Source organism: Abrus precatorius, unplaced genomic scaffold (genome assembly GCF_003935025.1).
Source record: "Abrus precatorius isolate BTA unplaced genomic scaffold, Abrus_2018 Scaffold6, whole genome shotgun sequence".
Lineage (NCBI taxonomy): Eukaryota > Viridiplantae > Streptophyta > Magnoliopsida > Fabales > Fabaceae > Abrus > Abrus precatorius.
The window spans coordinates 3,474,064-3,494,465 of NW_020874406.1; the positions used below are offsets into that span (position 1 = coordinate 3,474,064).

Sequence of the window (20,402 nt, forward strand, 5' to 3'; positions counted from 1 at the left end):
CTTTTGGAACAGTTGCTTTATGAGTTCCTTTACATTTCTATATTGACTATTTAGTGCACTGATTTGTCGTACCTCATAATTATATAATAAGTAATCTAGCCTCGTACCTTTATTATCAACTACACATTCAATGCACTTGATGACAGATTCAATGCTTTAGTATTAGTTGAAATTTAAAAGTGATCAATTCACTTCATAATCCATTGTTTCAATGTCACAAAGGATGATTCTATTACATAAGTGGCCAATATCACCATTGCATTTGATGGTAATATACTACCTTCTACAATGCCAGAAATTTAAGGGCAGAACAACAGTCTATGGGATCAATTCCTATCATTTTACAAATTTTACTGTTCTTTCTTCATGCTAATACAAAGATTTGTCCCCCAAGTGAACATCTATATAATCTAATTTAAAAAGAGGCCAAAAATAAAATGTTAACAGATATTATGAAACCTACCCTGCCTTTTTGCTATCACAACCAATACAGTATGGATGCCACTAAAAAAATACAAGAAAAAGGGAGGGGTGGGGGTGAGAGTGGGTGGATTTACATCATGGTGTTTAATTAGAGAACAAATTTGGAACCTTAAAATCTAAGCTGCATAAAAGGAGGACTAACAATAATCATGCAAAAATTGGAAGTTTGCATTCTCAAGAAGTTCTGCAGGAGGTTTTACTTTTGGCATGGTCTTATCTTGAAGGGAAGTAGGAATCTCTTCAACGATAATAGGAAGACTGCAATTTGAAAAAAGTAAAAGGTGTTACTAAAGTTTTCAGTTGAAACAAAATTTCTTGTATTTGAATTTATATGTCTGTATCATATGAGTGAGTTTACCTTGAATTGTCTTCCAACAAGAAAGATTTGTCGTCTTCATTTTCATCATCTGTCATTAGAAGCTTCAATCTAGAAGTGACCTGCACAAGTACATAAGCATAAATTACAATAACTAATATTCTTATAAGAGAAAATTGCCAAGTTGAAAGAGTTTGGGTATTTTTCTTGCTTTCTGCAACTTACATCTGACGATACACTTTGAGTATTGTCTTTTTCATCACAATAAAATGTACATATTCTATAAAGCTGCTGAGCACTCAGGACCTGAATTCAGCATAGGTAGATGTTAGAGTGACAGAAATATTGAACTCACTTGTCATCTATATTACCATTTAATAGAATCCAGTGATGCCCTTATGCATGTTGCTGATTGCACCTACTGGGATAAACTTAGACAAAGTTATGGATCATTTTTAGCTTTGTGATGGGTTAATGTTTGGCAGTTGAGAATTAGCTATTTATATTTATTTTACAAGTATGTTCATCCATTCAAAGATTTAATTTATTCCTGTTATCAATCACTCGTGTTAGAGGGAAAAACTTACAGGGCAGAGGTCATTTGTAAGATCATCATAAGACAGTCCATCCTTCTGTTGTGCAACCTGGCGAAATTATTGCATCCAAATTACGTTAGGGAGAGAAATGAATTTTTGAGGATTTAGGAAACTTATTCTGCTGCATTCTAAATTTATAATATATTATTAATTATGCATACAGTAATAACAATAAAGGCCAAAGTAAGGCAGTGGCCCTTCACATGGAATCTTACTAATCTTGGAACGGGAAAGGAAAAAAAAAATCGTTCACAAGCCTAGGGAAAAATCTTAATGAATTTGCTTAAATGTATCCAAGGTGAGTGAGACACCAAAGGAGAAAATAAAATATGATGAGAAATAGAAAAGAAAATATTACTTAAAATATCAATGATCAGTAGTCTACTTGAAATCTGTCTATAAAGCAAAAATGTTTATAGATAGAAGTAATAGGTGTACCAAGAATCCAACTGCTTGCGTTGCGTTTTTGAGTTCATCCAAAGATGAGCCAATGCACTGTAAAAGAAATGGTTACTAGCGAAATAAGAACTAATTGTTCACATGATATATGTGGCCTAAATATGGCCAGGAAAATTATTAAAGGGTCAATATAGTGTACCTCTTCTGTTGCTTCATTGCCCCATTGTTCTAGTTGATCCAGCCCTGATTTTATATATTCTCCATTTTTGAAAGTGCAGCATTCTCGATTTAATAGAAGGCTATAGAACATTGCATTGCCAACTCATCACTCAACCCATATATGCTTATAATTAGTCTATTACTATAAAAGGGGCTGAATGAAACAAGACGGCTTACCTATTAAAGAGCTCTGCATTGATGTATTGTAAAATTTGACTAAAAAGCTTATGAACTAGAACAGGAGTCACCTGAAACAAAACTAAAATTTAGATAACAGAAAAAGAAGTGGAAAGGCTAGGCGTGTAAGGATACCAATTCACAGTATTGTCAAACCTTCACATACATAATTTTCTTTCAGAATCTTGAGAAATCTATTTAGGCATTCAATAATGCTGAGCCAAGAAGTAGTAGGTTGACTGTTGTCATTTGATGTTCCATCCGCCTGAAGTCACAATAACATATTTAAGTGGAATAAGCATAATTTCACTGAGATAGTCAACTAGATATAGATTGACCTCCACCTACAGGCATATGGAAGACATCTTCATGCCAACCATGAGCCCCAATTTTATTTTATTTTATTTTAAAGGTTTAAGAGAACATCTTTTATTTTTCCAGGGAAGTACCAACCTAAAATCTAAAACATAGTGTTCAATAATTGCGTGCATATGGAAGTGAACAAGACACCAATATATATAAAGACATCAGGAGAAAACAGTAGAGCAGAAGAATAATATCCAGTGGGAGAGAGAGAGACTTGAGAGGAATAAAAAAAATTAAAATAAAATTCTTGATGATTTGGATGTTAAATAAATTTCAATAGGAGGCTACTGTGAATGTTCTGCACTGAAGACAAAATTGCTGGTAAGATTTGCACTAGATTAGAGCACAAAGTTAAGTCCTGGTAGAAAAAGCTACCACCTATGATACTGCTCCTAATAGCATAAATTTTACTGCAAAATGGAATCATACACATGTAAATACATAAGACTTATTTCATGACAACATATACTGCCACCATACCTTAATGCAGGAAGAAAGCAGGGGTGACAAGTCTTTCTTAAAGTTTTCTCGAATGATTCCATATATCTTTTCCACATAAGCTGCAAGCTGCTGCTTGAAAAGCAAAGCTGGATACTTGGCATCAACCTGATTTACAACATCGAATGCACTGCTGGAAAGACTATTAGATGAGCGGAAACCCTGATACACAACATTTAATTCCATACAGTGAATTTAATGGCATTATCTATAACTACAATCATTAGTTACAATACGTATAGGCGTCTATTTAAAATGAAAATCATGAATGTATGGCTGATACTACTGAGGAAAAGCATAATATTTTTTCATAAATCTATCATTTTTTATCAACAAAAAAATGTTAGACCTAGAACAAGGTGTATAATAGAAATATAATTGAATTACGCAAATTGAAAGTCTATTGATTTTGGATACCAATCCATCCATATTATTTTCCTTTCATTTTCTTTGGCCTTTATTGATAACGATATTTAGACACTAGCATTCTAGAAAGTGTATTCATATAGCATGTTTTGGATAATAAGGATACAAACAAATCCTACTAATAGCCTTCAATTATTGCACTTGTATTTTGGAAGCACTGCATAGCCTATCTAAATCCATAGCAGTGTATAATATATAGCATCTAAGCAATATATGTGTAAATGAAATATTTATGGCAGTATGAGCAAGAAGTTCACATGGCACTTATGTTCAATATCTGTTAAATTAGATAGCTAGAAACAAACTTAATACCTGGGCCACCCTCCCAAAAAAAGATGTTGGAGTGGGTGGTTTTCGTGCTGTAGGTACTCTAAGACATTGCTGAAGATGGAAAAACAAAGCAGATGTGTTGGATAACCAATATACCATACAATCATTATTGTCCTGATCCTGAAAGAAAGTTAAATGGAATACTGTGTGACAATATGAAATAACCGTTGGTCCCAACTTTGATTGTTGCCACTTCCTATGTATCACCCTTTTTAAAGCATCAAGTACACCATTTCTTAATGTGTATTTTGTTTTTATTTTTAGTTGATATGTTTTCATTTATGATTACACAAATGCCACACTGTTTTCACATTCTTTTCAATTTTTTTTCAAGATTTTGTTAAAGAAATGGTGAAAACAAGTTCATTTGAAAATTATTGAAATCAAGAAACAAAGTGAGATGTGCCAACTTTTATGGGGCTTAGTGAAAACATATCAATTGAAAAAGGAAACAAACCAAACCCTACCCTACTTAATACAATACTCACTGTAAAAGATTAGCAAGGTTCAATTCATGTAATAATAGGGATTGGAGTAGGAGGACCAAATCCAAATAGGTATATGAAGATGGTGGGCATTCGTAATTTGAAGTGCCTCATTTTCAGAACATCTACCTTTGAGTGATTTTGGTAAGCCAATTCATGTCCGCATATCTTTGTGACAACTATTGGGATGTCATGCTACACTACACGCACATCTTGAAAATTTTATAGAAAACCGTGATATGTTATCATCTACAAAAATAATAGGCATTGTAGCTTGTAGGTATGGAGCGTTATTTTGATACATAATAATCTGAAGGCATACTTGGTTGTTGTTGCATCCCCCAAATCAATTAAAATATAGTTCTTAGTCCTCTCATAACAAATTTACCCTATTGGCCATTGGCATCAAAGGTCCTCTAAATATTAAGCTTTGGGGTGGCAATCAAGCTGTAATCATACTGCCATGAAATAAGTATTTAACTAGCTGAATTAGACAACCAACTAACTACAAATCATTTTCAGTATTACAAAAATTATCAGTATTTAAGTAACATTGAGCATAGACTAAGATGAAACTAGGATTGTAAAAAATCAATTTGGTTTTATGCTAGATAGGTCTACAACAAAAACTGTATATCTTTTACAAAAGTTGATGGAAAAGTATCACTACAAAGTAAAGGACTTATATATGGTTTTTATTGACATAGAAAAAACATATGACCATGTACCAAAAGAAGTGTTATGGAAGATTTTAGAAATGATAGGGGTTTGTGTAGCAGATATTTGCGCTATACAAGACATGTATGAGGGGGTACCTACATGTATAAGAACTCATGAAGGTGTATCAAAGTACTTCCTTATAGGGATGGATTTACATCAAGGCTCTACCTTGAGCCCTTGTTTAACCTAGTTTTAGATGTGCTTACAAGTTACATATCAAAGATTATCCCTAAGTGCATGTTCTTCATGGATGACATAATGTTGTTAGATGATTCAAAACAAGAGGTAACTTGAGTTATGGAGGAAGACTTTGGAATCTAAGGATTTTCACTTGAGTAGAAGTAAGACAAAATATATGCATTGTAATTTTAGCAAAAAACAAGATGTAGATCATGTGTAGAAGTGAAAATTAGATATGATATTATACCATGAGTCTCCAAGTTCAAGTACTTGGGATCAATTCTATAGAATGATGAGAAAATTAGTGAAGATGTTACTCAGAATACAAACTGGGTGTTTAAAGTGCAGAAAGACGTCAAGAGTTATTTGTGACCATAAAATACCTATCAAGTTGAAAAGAAAGTTTTATCGTATTGCAATACAATCAACTATCCAATATGGTAGTAAATATTAGGCCTTATAGGAAACAACACAAGAAAAAAGATGGGAGTGGTAGAAATGAGAATGTTAAGGTGGATGAGTGGACAAATGAGAAAAGATAGTATAAGAAATGATCGTATAAGTGAGAATATTGGAATAGCATATAGTGAAAAATATAACTGAAAACTATTTAAGGTGGTTTGGTTATGTGCAGAGAAGATCTCTGGAAGCACGAATGAGGAGAGTGAATGACATGACTTTTAATTCGGTAAACAAGGATAGAGGGAGAAAGAAGAACCTTAGAGGAAGTTATTAAAAAGTACCTATTGATTATAATATCTTTGAGAATTTGGTTTTTGACCAAGCTCAATGACTCATGTGATTCATGAAACCAATCTCACTTAGTGGGATAAGGCCTGGTTATTGTTGTTCTTGTTGACTAACATTCACTTTTGGTAGGTATTAATAAGCATCTAAAAATCATTTCCATTACTAGAAATTTTTATAAATCATTTCCAGTACTAGAATCTTTTTCGAACAAAATCCTTAAAAGATTTTACCTCTAATAGACCTACACAAAAATGGTTTGAGTAAACAGCAAGTTACCTCTATTTCAGAACCAATCAGCTGAATAAGGCGATCAAATATGCTCGTCTTTTCTGCTTCAAAAGATTTCCAATGTAGCAGACAATTATAAAGGGTAAATGCTGCAACAGGTTTTCCTTCAGAGAACCCAAGATCTTTTGTCACACATTTGAAAAGAATATCTACACTCTCCTGCACACAAGGAAAGCAAAAAAATAGATAATCTGACTACATGAATGGAAATATATAAAATGCAAATTAAATATATCTAAAGCAACAATTGTTCGGCATGAACATACCTGATGCCTCTCCATAATAGATCTCCTTAGTTTACTATCAGCCTCTGAACCAAATGTTTTTGCTGGTGCAGAACTCTGCGGTGCCTATAGAAAATAGATTTTTCTTCAAAACCATGAGAAAAGGATAGGTGGAGAACTATTTTTCCTTGAAAAATACAAATATGATATAAAATTACTAGGAAAGTAACAGGGATTTCAAATCTAAAAGACCGTATTACCTGCTGACCATTTTCCAACGCCTGTAGTAGCAAGAGCAGGAAAAGATATTAATATAATCTCCAATAAGGGTAAACAAAGATGAAATTATGAGATTATTGAGACCAAGAATTATTGACTCACATTACTCATTAACTTATTTTAATTGAAATTTTCCAAATTGTGCTTGATTATATGTGAATAAACAACTAAGATACAATTACTTGGACTAAGTTTCAATAAAAAATTATTTAATTGAGAATATTTTAAAATTTTAAATTAAATTTCATGGGGATTGCGAATAGATAATTAAGCATACCAACAGCCTCACTTAATAAACAATGTTTTGTATTTACCGTAGTAGTAGCAGGTGAAAATTTTCCTGACATTCTCCTGGACGACGAACTCAACAAGGCTTGCTGCCGCAAAATTTGATTCTCAGTTTCCATATCTGACAATTTTTCTTCAAGCCTAGCACACAGCAGAGACAACATATTAAACTAAGGAAAACAGAAGGTATTCCTTTTAATGCAACGTTTAAGAAACAAAGGCCAATATACAAACTTCTGCATATTTGTCTTTATGTCAATTATTTTTGATTCTGTCTCTATAATTTGATTCATGCGCTCTTCACTAAGCCTGTTACATTCTTCATATTTCCTTTCTGTTTCATCAATTTTTCTTTCCAATGAATTAACCTGGTCCTGCAAAGTAGAAATGGTTTTTTTAGATATTATGATAACCCAGAACATAATTTCAAGCACTTCATTTGAAATTTACACCTTAAGATGTTCATTTTCTGCATTAAGCTTATTGATCAATTCATTGTCAGTAACATTGACAGGAAGCTCCTGTGCAGCTTTCTTTTCCAATGAATCAACCAGTTCCTGTAAGGCATCAAAAGTAACAATAACTTTGGATACTATAACACAGCTAGAATTAAAAGTTTTTCAGACACCTTTTATGTAATCCTTACCTTGACTTGTTCATTTTCTGCAGTAAGCTTATTGATTAATTCACTGTCAACATTGACAGGAAGTTCCTGTGCAGTTTTCTTTTCCAATGAAATTACCAGCTCCTGAAGGCATCAAAAGTAACGATAACTTCGGACACTATAACACACCCAGAGGCATAAACTTTTCCAACACCTTTTATGTAATGCTTACCTTGAGTTGTTCATTTTCTGAAGTAAGCTTATTGATCAATTCATTGTCAGTAACATTGACTGGAAACTCCTGTGCAGCTTTCTTTTCCAATGAATTAACTAGTTCCTGTAAAGCATCAAAATTAACAATAACTTTGGATACTATAACACGTCCAGAAGCATAAATTCTTCCAACACTTTTTATGTAATGCTTACCTTAAGTTGTTCATTTTCTGAAGTAAGCTTATTGATCAACTCATTGTCAGTAGCATTGACCGGAAGTTCCTGTGCAGTTTTCTTTTCCAATGAAATTACCAGCTCCTGAAGGCATCAAAAGTAACAATAACTTCGGACACTATAACACACCCAAAGGCATAAGCTTTTCCAACACCTTTTATGTAATGCTTACCTTGAGTTGTTCATTTTCTGAAGTAAGCTTATTGATCAATTCATTGTCAGTAACATTGACAGGAAGCTCCTGTGCAGCTTTCTTTTCCGATGAATTAACCAGTTCCTGTAAAGCATCAAAATTAACAATAACTTTGGATACTATAACACGTCCAGAAGCATAAATTCTTCCAACACTTTTTATGTAATGCTTACCTTAAGTTGTTCATTTTCTGAAGTAAGCTTATTGATCAATTCATTGTCAACAGCATTAATAGAAGTCTCCGGTATAGTTGGAGCATTCTCAGCTACTTGCTTAGCAGCATCACGTTCCTGAATGAGCGCTGCCTTAGTTTCTTGGAACTGAAGCTCCATCTCTTGCAAAGCTTGTTGTAGTTTTTCATTTTCTTTTGTCTTGACTGCCTTAGTTTCTTCAAATTGAAGCTCCATCTCTTGCAAAGCTTGTTGTAGTTTTTCATTTTCCTGTGTCTTGGATTCCTTAATTTCTTGGAACTGAAGCTCCATCTCTTGCAAAGCTTGTTGTAGTTTTTCATTTTCCTGTGTCTTGGATTCCTTAGTTTCTTGGAACTGTAGCTCCATCTCTTGCAAAGCTTGTTGTAGTTTTTCATTTTCCTGTGTCTTGGCTTCCTCAATATCACAATGAACCAAAACAGTTAGAAAGTCAGTGAAATAGTAACTAAGACAAAACATTTAGAGGTAATAGAAAAAAATAATAGCAATAGTACACATGAAACATTTTCATACATCTACATCTACATTTACTGTAAATTAGTAAATTACCCTCATTCTCTTCTCTGTTTCTAGACACAAAGTTAATTCTTCGACTTGCTTTTCAAGATTAATTTTGGCAGCTTCAAGAGCCTTGGCTTCCTTGGCAGCCTGAAGGAAGTTAAAATTTAGATATTTCTCAGGCAAGATAACAGATACAAGAAATCCATATAGAAAACAGTTGTATCATAGCAAGTTGAAAGGATCAAATTCACATTTCAAAAAGATATACCCATATTATTTCACATTTTGGGGGCCGCGGGTGGGGAGCAACACTTTTCCAGTGATAAAACCATTTTCAAAATCCATTTTTATCAGTTTGTGCAAACTTATGTATTCCATGAAATAATATCAAAAGAATCACAAAATTGAATTCCAACGAAATTATACTATCTAAAAGCAAAGAAGTATAGTATTAGTGACATAAATAAATTTTCAAAGACTTGTAAAGGGGAAAAAGTGAAATAACACTAACAATAATAAAACTTTTCAAATTCTTTCAATAAAAAAATCTTGCTGATGATGAAAGAATTAAGGAAAGAAAACAAGGGAAGAGGGAACACCATTTTAAGCTTTCGAAGTTCTCTACGCGCCCTTGTTCTCCTCCAGGAACATTGGACCGATATTGTTGCTTTTTTTAACCTTTTGAAATAAGTACGGGCTAAATAACCTCTGCGGTGACCCTATGATAAAAAAAACTCCCACATTATTTAACCATGTTTTGTGTGCATTAGTGCACCAAATATCATACAATATGAATATAAATGATTATTCAGGGATGAAAAATTGAGCAACACTTTGAATTCTTTAATCCTAGGCTATTATAGAAAATGAAACATATTACTTTGAAAGAAACGGTAAATAGAATACTCAAATTTCTGTTGAGACATCTAGTTGACCAAGAAAGTGAATTTCAAAATAAGGTAAGGAATATATAATGGCCGGTCCAGTAAATGAAGTTCCTTCCATTTCAGTGTCAGGACAGACAAAATGGAGTCATAATAGCCTTGATTGAAAAGAAAACAATGCTAACATGGGAAATATATAAATTGGAAAACTAAGCACAAAAGCTTCCGATAATAGCCCTGTTTGATTAAGAGAAAATAATGCTCTATCCTACCTGAATAACAATTGCAGCTTGGGTCCTTCTCCTGAATCTAAGGTCATTTCTAGCAGCCATCCCACGCATACCAGTTTGAATATAAATAGCTGTGGCATAAATAGTTTTGTAAGCATTTCTGGAAAGATGCATGCGGAAATGTCTCTGGATTTTCAAAGAAGCAGCTTCCCTCCTCATGCATTCATACTGATGTCGTGCAAGTTGTCCTACATTAAATTCATACAATAGCAATATATAATCAAAATTCAATATTTCATTGATTTCAAAGTCAAAAGCTGTAAATAGCCCTAAAGGATTCACATAATTGACACCTCTAGCAACCCTTTGAAGTTCTGTGGCAGACAACTGCAGTAGAATGTAGTGTTTCTGACAAAGAAATGTGAGGACTTTTCTCTGGATAATGGTTGCAGATCTTCCCAAGACCTCAGCACGACATGCATCTAGTTCTGCCATTTGACCTGCTCTAAGAAACACTTTCGTCTTTCCAATCTGCAATTGCAATAATTCAGCAAGAGTATTTTTCTTTCCTTGTATGCTAAGATTTATATCCAGAAATCACAAAAGCACATGGATGCAATAGAAGTAAACTTGTTTAGTAACAAGCTGGAATATTTCTTTCTTTCTCTGGGGTGTTAGTTTAAACCAGTGGAAAAGGAACACTATAATCTCCTACAACATGTTATTCTACTCATTGTTATAATATAACGTGCTAGGAACAAGTAGCATTATCTCATTCAAGTAACCAGCAAGAAGCGTAAGTATTACAACTCAGATTAATAGAAATTCCGGTTGGGATAAAATGGCACCTGATAATCTTTTTTAAGGTTTGATTTATCTAGAATCCTCTTGCAAGCATTCATCTCTTCAGGGCTGCAAATATATGGTTATTATTAATTTGTTTCAAATATTCCACAATCACTTTCATCTATGACTGCGAAAAGGAAAACAGAAAATGGAAAGGGTTGAAAATACCATTCTTCCAGAACCTTAGGTTCTAGGATACTGAACCGCTGAACAAATTCATCAAAGTTCTTTCTAGTAGGATAACCAGCACAACTTATTCGAATTGCCTCCATTACTCCCTGTGAATGGAATCCTTAAAGTCTCAAGTCACTTCACAAAAATAATCATGTCATATGAGAGAATACGGACAAAATGGTGTAGAACTTACTCCACATCGAAGTTGCTGCAACACATTGTTGTTCTCAAATATCCCTGGCTTAAGAAGATTATTTGGCTTTACACAACGAATGTAGTGTGGTTCGGTAGCATTCAGTGTTTCAAGCAAAGTTTGCAGTTGTAGCTTTATAATACATGTATTAAGAATAGACATATAAATACAAGGCAGATAATTTTCATTTATAGGCTTGTGCAAAACAAAACAGACCTTAAACTGAGTGGCTATAGAAGAGAACTTTGTTGATTTAGTAGTTTCCTCAGGTAAAGGTGGGAACAGCCCTGAAACGAATGGGCACTTGGAAGCACTGAGTAGGGCAGCATGCTCTGGAACAACATAGTCTTTATTTTTGTCAAGGAAAAGATCAGTTTGATAAGTGACCTGAAATTAAAGATTATCATATATTAAGCCTTTTTTCCTTCATCATTGATGGTGTATAACTGTGTAAACCAAAATATGCTTCACTTACATCACCAGCATAGTGGTTAATGGTGAAATCAGTGCGAGACAACTTTGGCTTGCTAAATCGTTTATTGTCTTTAAATGTTTGGTAAAGCTTTTCAGCAAATGTTTCATGCGTTGATCTTGGAAACATACTACAAAACATACGCAGGAAAATCTCAATCTCAGAGTATATGAATATACAGATGTCACTATACATAGACAAATACGTAATGTAAAATGTTAAATACTAGCTATTCTATATTTAAATGAATAATCATATTAGAAGTATTTGCACACTCAATCATTAAATACATACCAGGCCTCATCCAGGAGAGCTATAACACCACCAGGTTTCTGAAGTTAAAACAATACATCCATTAGAAAAATAAAATAACTGGTAGATTTCAAGCATATAAGCAGTTATATGTACAAGCTAGCAATCTACATCCTTTATAAAAAACTGGTAAGATAAAAAAGAAAATAAAAATAAAAACTGTATCAATGCCATTATTTTGTCAAAATATCTAGGTGCTAATATCATCAATAGAATAATCTTTCTTCAAACAGATTAACTTACTTTTAGGAGTATTTAATACTGATTTGAATGGGAAGTTTGAAAATTAAAAAATCATAATGAAGATGTGATATAATATACATGTAGTATCACTAAATATTATGATCTTAAATCAATGGTGGGATCATCAAAATATAAATGAAAGTACATTTAATACAAGAATGAGATGATAAACTGAAAGAACTTTACTAGAACGACATAATGATGGAAGTGTGAATTGCACCTTCTCTATGAGATCAAGAACATCTTGATTATCAACGAACTCTATATAGCTCCAATCAATCTCTTCCTTTGTATATTCCTCTTGCTCCATTTTGAATACATGCTGCACAATGAAATGTTAATTGAGTCAACAGAAATAGTTTGCCAGATAATGAAACCCAAGAAGACTGAAAAATGAAAGAAAAAAACCTGGTTGAAATGTTGCTGTAATTTCTCATTTGTTAAATTGATACAAAATTGCTCAAAGCTGTGAAGAACAATTGAATATTACATGAGACATCAAAAGATTAGTAATAAAGGCACAGAAAAAAATTGATCCAGACATTGCATGATAGTCATTAATTACAAGAAGAACATTACAAGCATAATAATTCTTCATTGATGACAGCCGCACATAAGAAAATCTGTAAGTGAATATGAATTTCTATATATGCCCATTTACCTGTCATCTTTACATGTAGACTTAGGTTACAGCGCAAGCTACATTAGAATCTTGTGTGCATTATTTCTTTAGTATCATTATTTTTTAGTTCATTTATCCCCTGTGAGTACATCAAGCAAAACAAAAAACTACCACAGTCAAAGAAGAAAAGAGGCAAAGCCAAGAATATTGTTCCCTCGTAGAGTACTTTTACAGTAGAACATCAAAAGTCTGGGACAATATCCACTAATGCATGAAACAAAAACCAACTGATTTATCAACTTTTGTATTATAACGCACAGGCACAAAGCATATAAGTTCCTTAGTTCATAATCCTAATTCATCTATCAAAATTATTTCACAAAATTCTATGCATGAAATTTTATTTTTAACACCGAGCAAAATAGCGTACTGGCTATGGACCTGTTTGTCTTGAAACTCTCAAATCCATATATATCTAGAACGCCAATCAAGTTCTTTGAATCTGGATCTTGCCCAATAGAGTTGTTAATCTTGTCCACGATCCTGCATCAATTGAATTACATAAGTTCATGCATATTGTTGAGAATATGAATCAGTATCCATTATTAGAATTTATTTGTTATATAATGATCATTGTTAGTGGTAATAGTAGGTGTCATGAGCTGTTACATTTTTATGGGTATTTACATTTGTCATTTATTTTCTCAATTGATAAGTAAAATTATTCTCATCAGTTATAAATTTCTTGTATTTAAAGGATTTAGAGTTAAGAATATATTATATTACTACTATTTATTGTAAATATTTATTGTCATTATCTTTGTAATTAGGCCATCTTCAATATGGTGTACATGGCGCACATCACAGAACACCTTGCTGACACTGAAAGCCACGCTCTCGTTCGGCTCACCACAAATATCATTCTATTCATCGGGACCTCCTTTATTGATTGGGACCCTTTTCTGCCCAAGGGGGACGTTTAGAATGTTGTTTCTCCAAATTGTTAGAATCTATTAGAATCTTATAAATATAATAACTGTATATTTTGTAATTATGTACTCTTCTCTATAAATTGGAATAACTCCGTTATGTCCTAAATACACGGATTCAATATTTTCTCTCTCAACATGGTATCTAGAGCCTAGAGAGGCAATCCTCACTACGCTTGAAATGAGTTTTTGGAGCGCTAACTTAGATAGTAGTTAATAAAAACCGCTTTGTAATTATATATTTAGAGAGCAGTTCTCTATTAACTGCTCTCAGATCTATACTTCTGAGAATGGTTCTTTGTTAACCGCTCTCAGATCTATACTTTTGAGAGCGGTTCTTTGTTAACCGCTCTCAGAACTATACTTCTGAGAGCGGTTCTCTATTAACCGCTCTCTAATATTATTAAAGTCATTTATAAATGAACACGCTCTCAACGCATTTCTTCTTCATAGCTAACAAAGCTGTTCTCTTTCATTGTAAGTTTCTTCTCTACTCTCTTATATTTTCTTCATCTTCTCTGTTAGCCTACTCTATTCGTCTTCTCTCGCTGACAAATTGGTTTTTTTCCAATCTGTAGGTACCTCTTCATTATGTGTTAATATGCTCTCTTCATCTTCTTTACGCTAACAAAATAATTTTTTTTTTCTCTTCATCTTCTGTAGGTACTTCTTTATTCTCTCTTTCTTTCTTCTTCTCTTTGTTAACGGTGAATCATCCATTCTCTTTTTCTTTCTTTTTCTCTCTATTAATGTTAAAAATTATCCTATTAATTTGTTCTCTTTTTTCTCTGCTTACTTGTGTTTCGTTCATGCAGATGTGGACTATTTGGTTAACACCAAATATATAAACTCAAGATTCAATTTTGATTTGTGATAAAAATGAAGAAAACTTACAAAGAAATTAATTCTAAATTTTGATTTAAACGTAATAATAAATTTTTATTTTGCAACAGAAAACTCACAAAGAAATCAATTTCAAATTTCGCAGTCTAAATTTATACTTTAGAGAGCGGTTTCAGGCGGAACCGCTCTCTAATTTATACTTTGGAGAGCGGTTCCACGCAGAACCGCTCTCTAATCTTACACCTATACTTTGGAGAGCGGTTCCGAGTGGAACTGCTCTCCAAAGTATAAATTAGAGAGCGGTTCCGCCTGGAACCGCTCTCCAATCTTAATATCTGATTGTGGTTCTTTAACCGCTCTCTTAAATATAACACATCAGATAGCGCAAGATTTTAGAGCAGTTCTAAACGCTCTTTAATTCAAAACAAAACCGCTCTCAGATCTCCATTTTGGCGTAGTGCCTAATCCATTTTTTTCGGTGGACCCACTGTTCATTGATGCCGTTTTTTTTTTTGCGCTGCTGCTACTGTTCGCCATTGTTCTGGCATTGCCGCCCTCATTTGACATACGATCACTACAGAAACTCCGCCGTTGTGGTTGCCCTTGTCAGATTGGCCGAACCCCGCTAACTGCGCCTTCATTGGAGCCCCCACGCACCGCCTCTCCTTAGTCTGTTTTCTCACGCACCACCCTCTCTCCCTTTTTTGATGCCGTCGACCGGGGTTTGCTCGCCCCTCTCTCCTCTACCTGTATCTGGTCTCGGTTAGCTATTTGGACATTTATTCGCCCTTGTTTTGCCCTTTTTTGTTGCTGTTTAGGCATTTTCTCTCTCTTCTAGTTGACCAATGGTTGCCTCTAGCACTCCAAAAGTCGACACCCAGATTTTTATCAACATGTCACTGCACCTTTCTCTTCTGAGCAGTTGGATGGTAAGCACTACTCCTCCTGGGCTTCTCACATTGAACTTTGCCTTGTTGGATAGGGTTATGAGACACATCTCACCCAAACAGCAGATGATGTCTCGGAGGCCGACCGTCCTCTGTGGAAAAAGGTTGACGCTGACTGTGCTATATCATTCAGGCCACCATTCACCCATCTCTTCATGATGTCTTTCACACTCACAAAACCTGTAAAGCTATTTGGACACAAGCCTAACAACTCTTTACAAACAATTCTTGGCGACTCTACCAAGTTTGTATAGATCTCATGATTGTCCTTAGTGCCTATCAGATTAAGGATTCTATGTCAACCTATCTTGGCTCGGTATCAAGCCTTCTTTGTGAGTTCAACGAATTTCTTCCTCCCGCTGCCACTCCCTTCAAAAAGAGAGTTAGGGTTCGGGGAGAGTTATTTTTCCCTCTCCGTTCAAAATTCATTTGATCCTCTCGTTCCCAAAGCCCTATTCCACTGATTAATTATCTCCAAAGCCGTTTGAGAGCGAGATTGGAGCTCAGATTTGTGTAGAGAACGTTTGGAGGTGAGTTTTAAACAGTTAGGGTTTTCATTTTCCTTCCCTTTCTCTGTTCTTGGTGATTTTCGGGGTTCTCATGGAATTCTTCCATGTGTTTAGGCCGAAAGTCATGTGGGGAGCATTTCCATAGTTGAGTTCGGATGAGGGTCTTCAATCCAAGGTAAGGGAGGACTCTACCCTACTCCTTTATAGTGATTTGCTGATATTTTGTGTGATATTGTGATGTGGCTGTGTAGAGGGTAGGAAATTGCTGAGATATGTGATGTGGGCACTTGTGCTATTTATACATATGTGTATATTTGAATGAACATTGTGAAAATGTGGGCCCGAAGGCCGTGTAATATGAATGGAAATAGGCTAGGGGCCGTGTGGCATGAATAAATTGTGGGCTATGTGCTATGTGTGCTGTGAAAATGAAATGTGGGCCTAGTGCCGTATAGTAGAACAAATATGGGCCTAGTGTCATGTACTGTTAAATGTGGGCTATGTGCCTATATTGAAATGTGTGTGACTGGGGTGTAGTAGCGCCGCTGTAATGTGCTATGAATGGTTTAGCGATACACTGAGAATGTAAGAGATGAGGACGGTAGAAATACTTTGGGGAAGAGGGAGTGGTGGTGACACCGACTGCGGAACGGGTGCACCACGGGCCACACACTCTCTTCCTGACTAGACCTCTGACTGCTATCTTTGCTGAGCGACCCGTAACTGCCCACGTAGTATCCATGAGGTGGGGGTAATCGATGACCATTCATGGCATAAATCTGTGATCACAGTACTATAGTGAGTGTGGCTGGTATGCGTATGTATAGATTTATGTTTTGTACTTATGGATCTGAAATGCTGCTTGTGATTGTGTTTGTTTAATGTATTGAAATGTTCTGGAGGTGAGACTTTACGCTTATTGTGTGTTTTGGGTAGTGTAGAGTACTCACCCTTACATTCATTTTTCAGGTAACCAAGACGATCAGTACTGGGCTCAGTGAAGGGACGGATGGACTGCTATAGGACTTAGAATTTATTTTGAAAACGTTGTAATTGAACTAGTCTTGTAGCAGTTATTTGATATTAAGTTGTAACCCTTCACTTATTTTGAAATCTTTTATAAAAATTTGGTTATCCGATTTGCGAAATCATTATTTAATTGAAATTAAATTTAAGGTGTTACAAGCAACGTCTCCACTTCTGATTCATGCTCTATTAGGACATCCAGGTCTTGATAAGTTGAAACAGCAATACCTTAGTCTTTCTAAGTTAGAGTCTTTGTCTTGTGAGTCATGTTAATTAGGTAAATATGTTCGTAATTCTTTTTCTAGTCGCACTATCAGTCGGGCTTCGTCCCCTTTGGTTTTTAGTTCATTCAAATGTTTGGGGTCTAAGTCGTATTTTCTCTACATTAGGGTATAGGTATTTTGTTACTTTTATAGATGATTTTTCCCGTTGTACTTGGCTAAACTTAATGAAAGAAAGTTTAGAATTTTTTTCTATTTTTCAATCTTTTTTTATGAAATAAAAAATCAATTTGGTATCCCTATTCGCACTTTACAAAGTGATAATGCACGTGAATATCTGTCTACTCAGTTTCAGAATTTAATGGCATCACATAGTGTGTTACATCAAACATCTTGTCCTCATACCCCCAACAGAATGGAATTGCAGAACGCAAAAATAGGCATATACTTGAGACACTCTTCTTCTCTACTCTCATGTTCCTCATTAGTGTGTTACGTCAAACATCACCGTATGCCTTCCTCTGTTTTACAAGGTAAAATCCCTCATCAAGTTCTATACCTCCACCACTCTCTTCATCCTTTACTACCTCAGGTCTTTGGTTCTACATGTTTTTCTCATGCTCTTGGTCCTGGCATTGACAAGCTCTCTCCTCGGTCTCATAAGTGTGTTTTTCTCGGGTACCCGGCCATGATCTCAAAAAGGATACAAGTGTTATTCCCCTACTCTTCGCAGGTATTCCATTTCTGCTGATGTTACTTTCTTCAAGTCCATTTCATTCTTTGAACTTAGAACATCTACACTCGAGTCTTCCCCGTCCACGACTTCCCCTAATTTAATCCTTTTCTGTCCTCCAGAGGCGTTTCCATCCCCTCCACACCCATCTCCTCCACCTTTGTAGGTATATCAGCGTTGTACTCGTCCTGTATTAGAGCCACCGAGCACTCTGAACTTGACATTCCCACTGCCATTTGAAAAGGTATATGTTCTACTCGTAATCCTTCTCCTCATTATATTTCTTTAAGTTATCATCGTCTTTCTCCTTCCTATTATTCTTGCCTTTCTTTCTTGTCCTCTGTTTCTATTCCTAAGAGTGTAGGTGATGCATTTTCCCATCTGGATGGAAACAAGCTATGCTAGACGAGATGTGTGCATTACAGAACAGTGGGACTTTGGACCTCGTTCCTCTACCACCAAGGAAGTCAGTTGTTGGTTGTCAGTGGGTGTATACAGTCAAGGTTGGTCCAGACAACAAGGTTGACCGGCTTAAGGCCCGTCTTGTCGCCAAAGGCTATACTCAAATCTTCAGGTTGGATTATGGCAACACCTTCTCTCCCGTGGCCAAATTGTCCTCTTTACAACTATTCCTGTCCATTGCTGTCATACGTCATTGGCCTCTCTATCAGTTGGATATCAAGAATGCTTTCTTACATGGTGATCTGCTCGAGGAAGTCTACATGGAGCAACCGCCTTACTTTGTTGCTCAAAGGGAGTCCTCTGGTCTTGTATGTCGACTGCGAAAATCTTTATATGGCCTTAAATAGTCACCCAGAGCATGGTTTAGCAGATTCAGTACTATGATGCAACAGTTTGGTTGTTTATGTTGATGACATTGTCATCACAGGTAGTGACCATCATTGCATCGCACAGGTGAAGCAACATCTCTTTAAACATTTTCAGACAAAGGAACTTTGCAAACTTAAATATTTTTTAGGAATAGAAGTAGCATAGTCCAAAAATAGGATCATCATTTCCCAAAGAAAGTATGTAATGGATATTTTGGAAGAAACAGGAATGTTAACTTCCAAGCCAGTCGACACTCCCATGGATCCCAATGTCAAGCTCCTGCCATATCAGGGGGAGCCTCTTCTAGATCCTGAAAGGTACAGACGATTAGTAGGGAAGCTAAACTACCTCACTATTACCCATCTAGATATCTCATTCGTAGGGAGTGTAGTAAGTCAATTCCTCAACTCTTCATGTAAGGAACATTGGGATGTAGTGACTCACATTGTTCGATAAATCAAAGGAGCTCCAGGAGAGGGTCTTTTATATGAAGACAAAGGACACACTCGAATTGTGGAATATTCTGATGCAGATTGGGCAAGATCTCTCGTAGATAGAAGGTCCACCTTGTCTCTTGGAAAAGTAAGAAGCAGAATGTTTTAGCCTGGTCGAGTGCGGAAGCATAGTATTGAGCTATGGCTATAGCAAGCCAGGAGCTTATATGGCTCAAATAGTTGCTTCAAGAACTAAAGTTTAGAGAGGTCACACATATTTCACTTATATGTGACAATCAAGCCGCTATGCATATTGCCTCAAATCTAGTATTCCATAAGAGGACAAAGCACATTGAAATTGATTGTCACTTTGTCAGAGAGAAAGTCATGTCTGGAGAAATATCTACTAGTTTTGTCAATTCCCATGACCAACTAGCAGACATATTTACTAAGTCACTAAGGGGTCCTCAGATTAACTCCATATGTAACAAGCTTGGTGCACATGACCTATATGCTGCAACTTGAGGAGGAGTGTTAGAATCTATTAGAATCTTGTAAATATAGTAACTGTATATTTTGTAATTATGTACTCTTTTTTATAAATTGGAATAACTCCGCTGTGTCCTAAACATATGAATTCAATATTTTCTCTCTCAACACAAACCAATATGTTCTCGTTAAAATCTGTGTTTTTATTTCTGCACCATGGCTGAACAAAAGAACTTTGCTGCTCTCACTAAGATAAATTAGAATGCTTGCGAGCCATTATCTACACTTGATCAAGTAACTCCTTTGGCACTTGCTCTCTTGTCATGACTACTAAGAATTCTAGTTTTTCTTCTTTTAATAGTTCATGATCTGTACCTGGGGATATTTGGATAACTGGCTCTAGTACTTCCAATCACATGATTCCTA

At 35.3% G+C, this 20,402-nt stretch overlaps 1 protein-coding gene across 1 annotated transcript in view; it reads right to left on the minus strand.

Annotated features, from left to right (window-relative positions):
• Window positions 1–393: 393 nt before the first annotated feature.
• LOC113870028 (myosin-10-like) overlaps window positions 394–20,402 on the minus strand; it is a 29,449-nt gene continuing 9,440 nt past the window's right edge. The window contains exons 10-41 of the mRNA XM_027506624.1: window positions 13,396–13,497; window positions 12,741–12,798; window positions 12,553–12,654; window positions 12,072–12,109; window positions 11,781–11,907; window positions 11,522–11,692; window positions 11,306–11,437; window positions 11,107–11,216; window positions 10,941–11,004; window positions 10,446–10,623; window positions 10,135–10,340; window positions 9,578–9,697; window positions 9,027–9,125; window positions 8,442–8,750; window positions 8,248–8,352; window positions 7,671–7,772; window positions 7,477–7,581; window positions 7,259–7,398; window positions 7,051–7,165; window positions 6,718–6,738; window positions 6,500–6,583; window positions 6,222–6,392; window positions 3,793–3,930; window positions 3,037–3,216; window positions 2,357–2,455; window positions 2,191–2,261; window positions 1,994–2,093; window positions 1,834–1,890; window positions 1,387–1,443; window positions 1,025–1,105; window positions 842–921; window positions 394–741 (exon numbers count right to left, since the gene is read on the minus strand). Of these exons, the coding sequence (XP_027362425.1) occupies window positions 621–741; window positions 842–921; window positions 1,025–1,105; window positions 1,387–1,443; window positions 1,834–1,890; window positions 1,994–2,093; window positions 2,191–2,261; window positions 2,357–2,455; window positions 3,037–3,216; window positions 3,793–3,930; window positions 6,222–6,392; window positions 6,500–6,583; window positions 6,718–6,738; window positions 7,051–7,165; window positions 7,259–7,398; window positions 7,477–7,581; window positions 7,671–7,772; window positions 8,248–8,352; window positions 8,442–8,750; window positions 9,027–9,125; window positions 9,578–9,697; window positions 10,135–10,340; window positions 10,446–10,623; window positions 10,941–11,004; window positions 11,107–11,216; window positions 11,306–11,437; window positions 11,522–11,692; window positions 11,781–11,907; window positions 12,072–12,109; window positions 12,553–12,654; window positions 12,741–12,798; window positions 13,396–13,497 (3,643 nt within the window). The 3' untranslated portion in view covers window positions 394–620. The remainder of the gene's footprint in view (window positions 742–841; window positions 922–1,024; window positions 1,106–1,386; window positions 1,444–1,833; window positions 1,891–1,993; window positions 2,094–2,190; window positions 2,262–2,356; window positions 2,456–3,036; window positions 3,217–3,792; window positions 3,931–6,221; window positions 6,393–6,499; window positions 6,584–6,717; window positions 6,739–7,050; window positions 7,166–7,258; window positions 7,399–7,476; window positions 7,582–7,670; window positions 7,773–8,247; window positions 8,353–8,441; window positions 8,751–9,026; window positions 9,126–9,577; window positions 9,698–10,134; window positions 10,341–10,445; window positions 10,624–10,940; window positions 11,005–11,106; window positions 11,217–11,305; window positions 11,438–11,521; window positions 11,693–11,780; window positions 11,908–12,071; window positions 12,110–12,552; window positions 12,655–12,740; window positions 12,799–13,395; window positions 13,498–20,402) is intronic.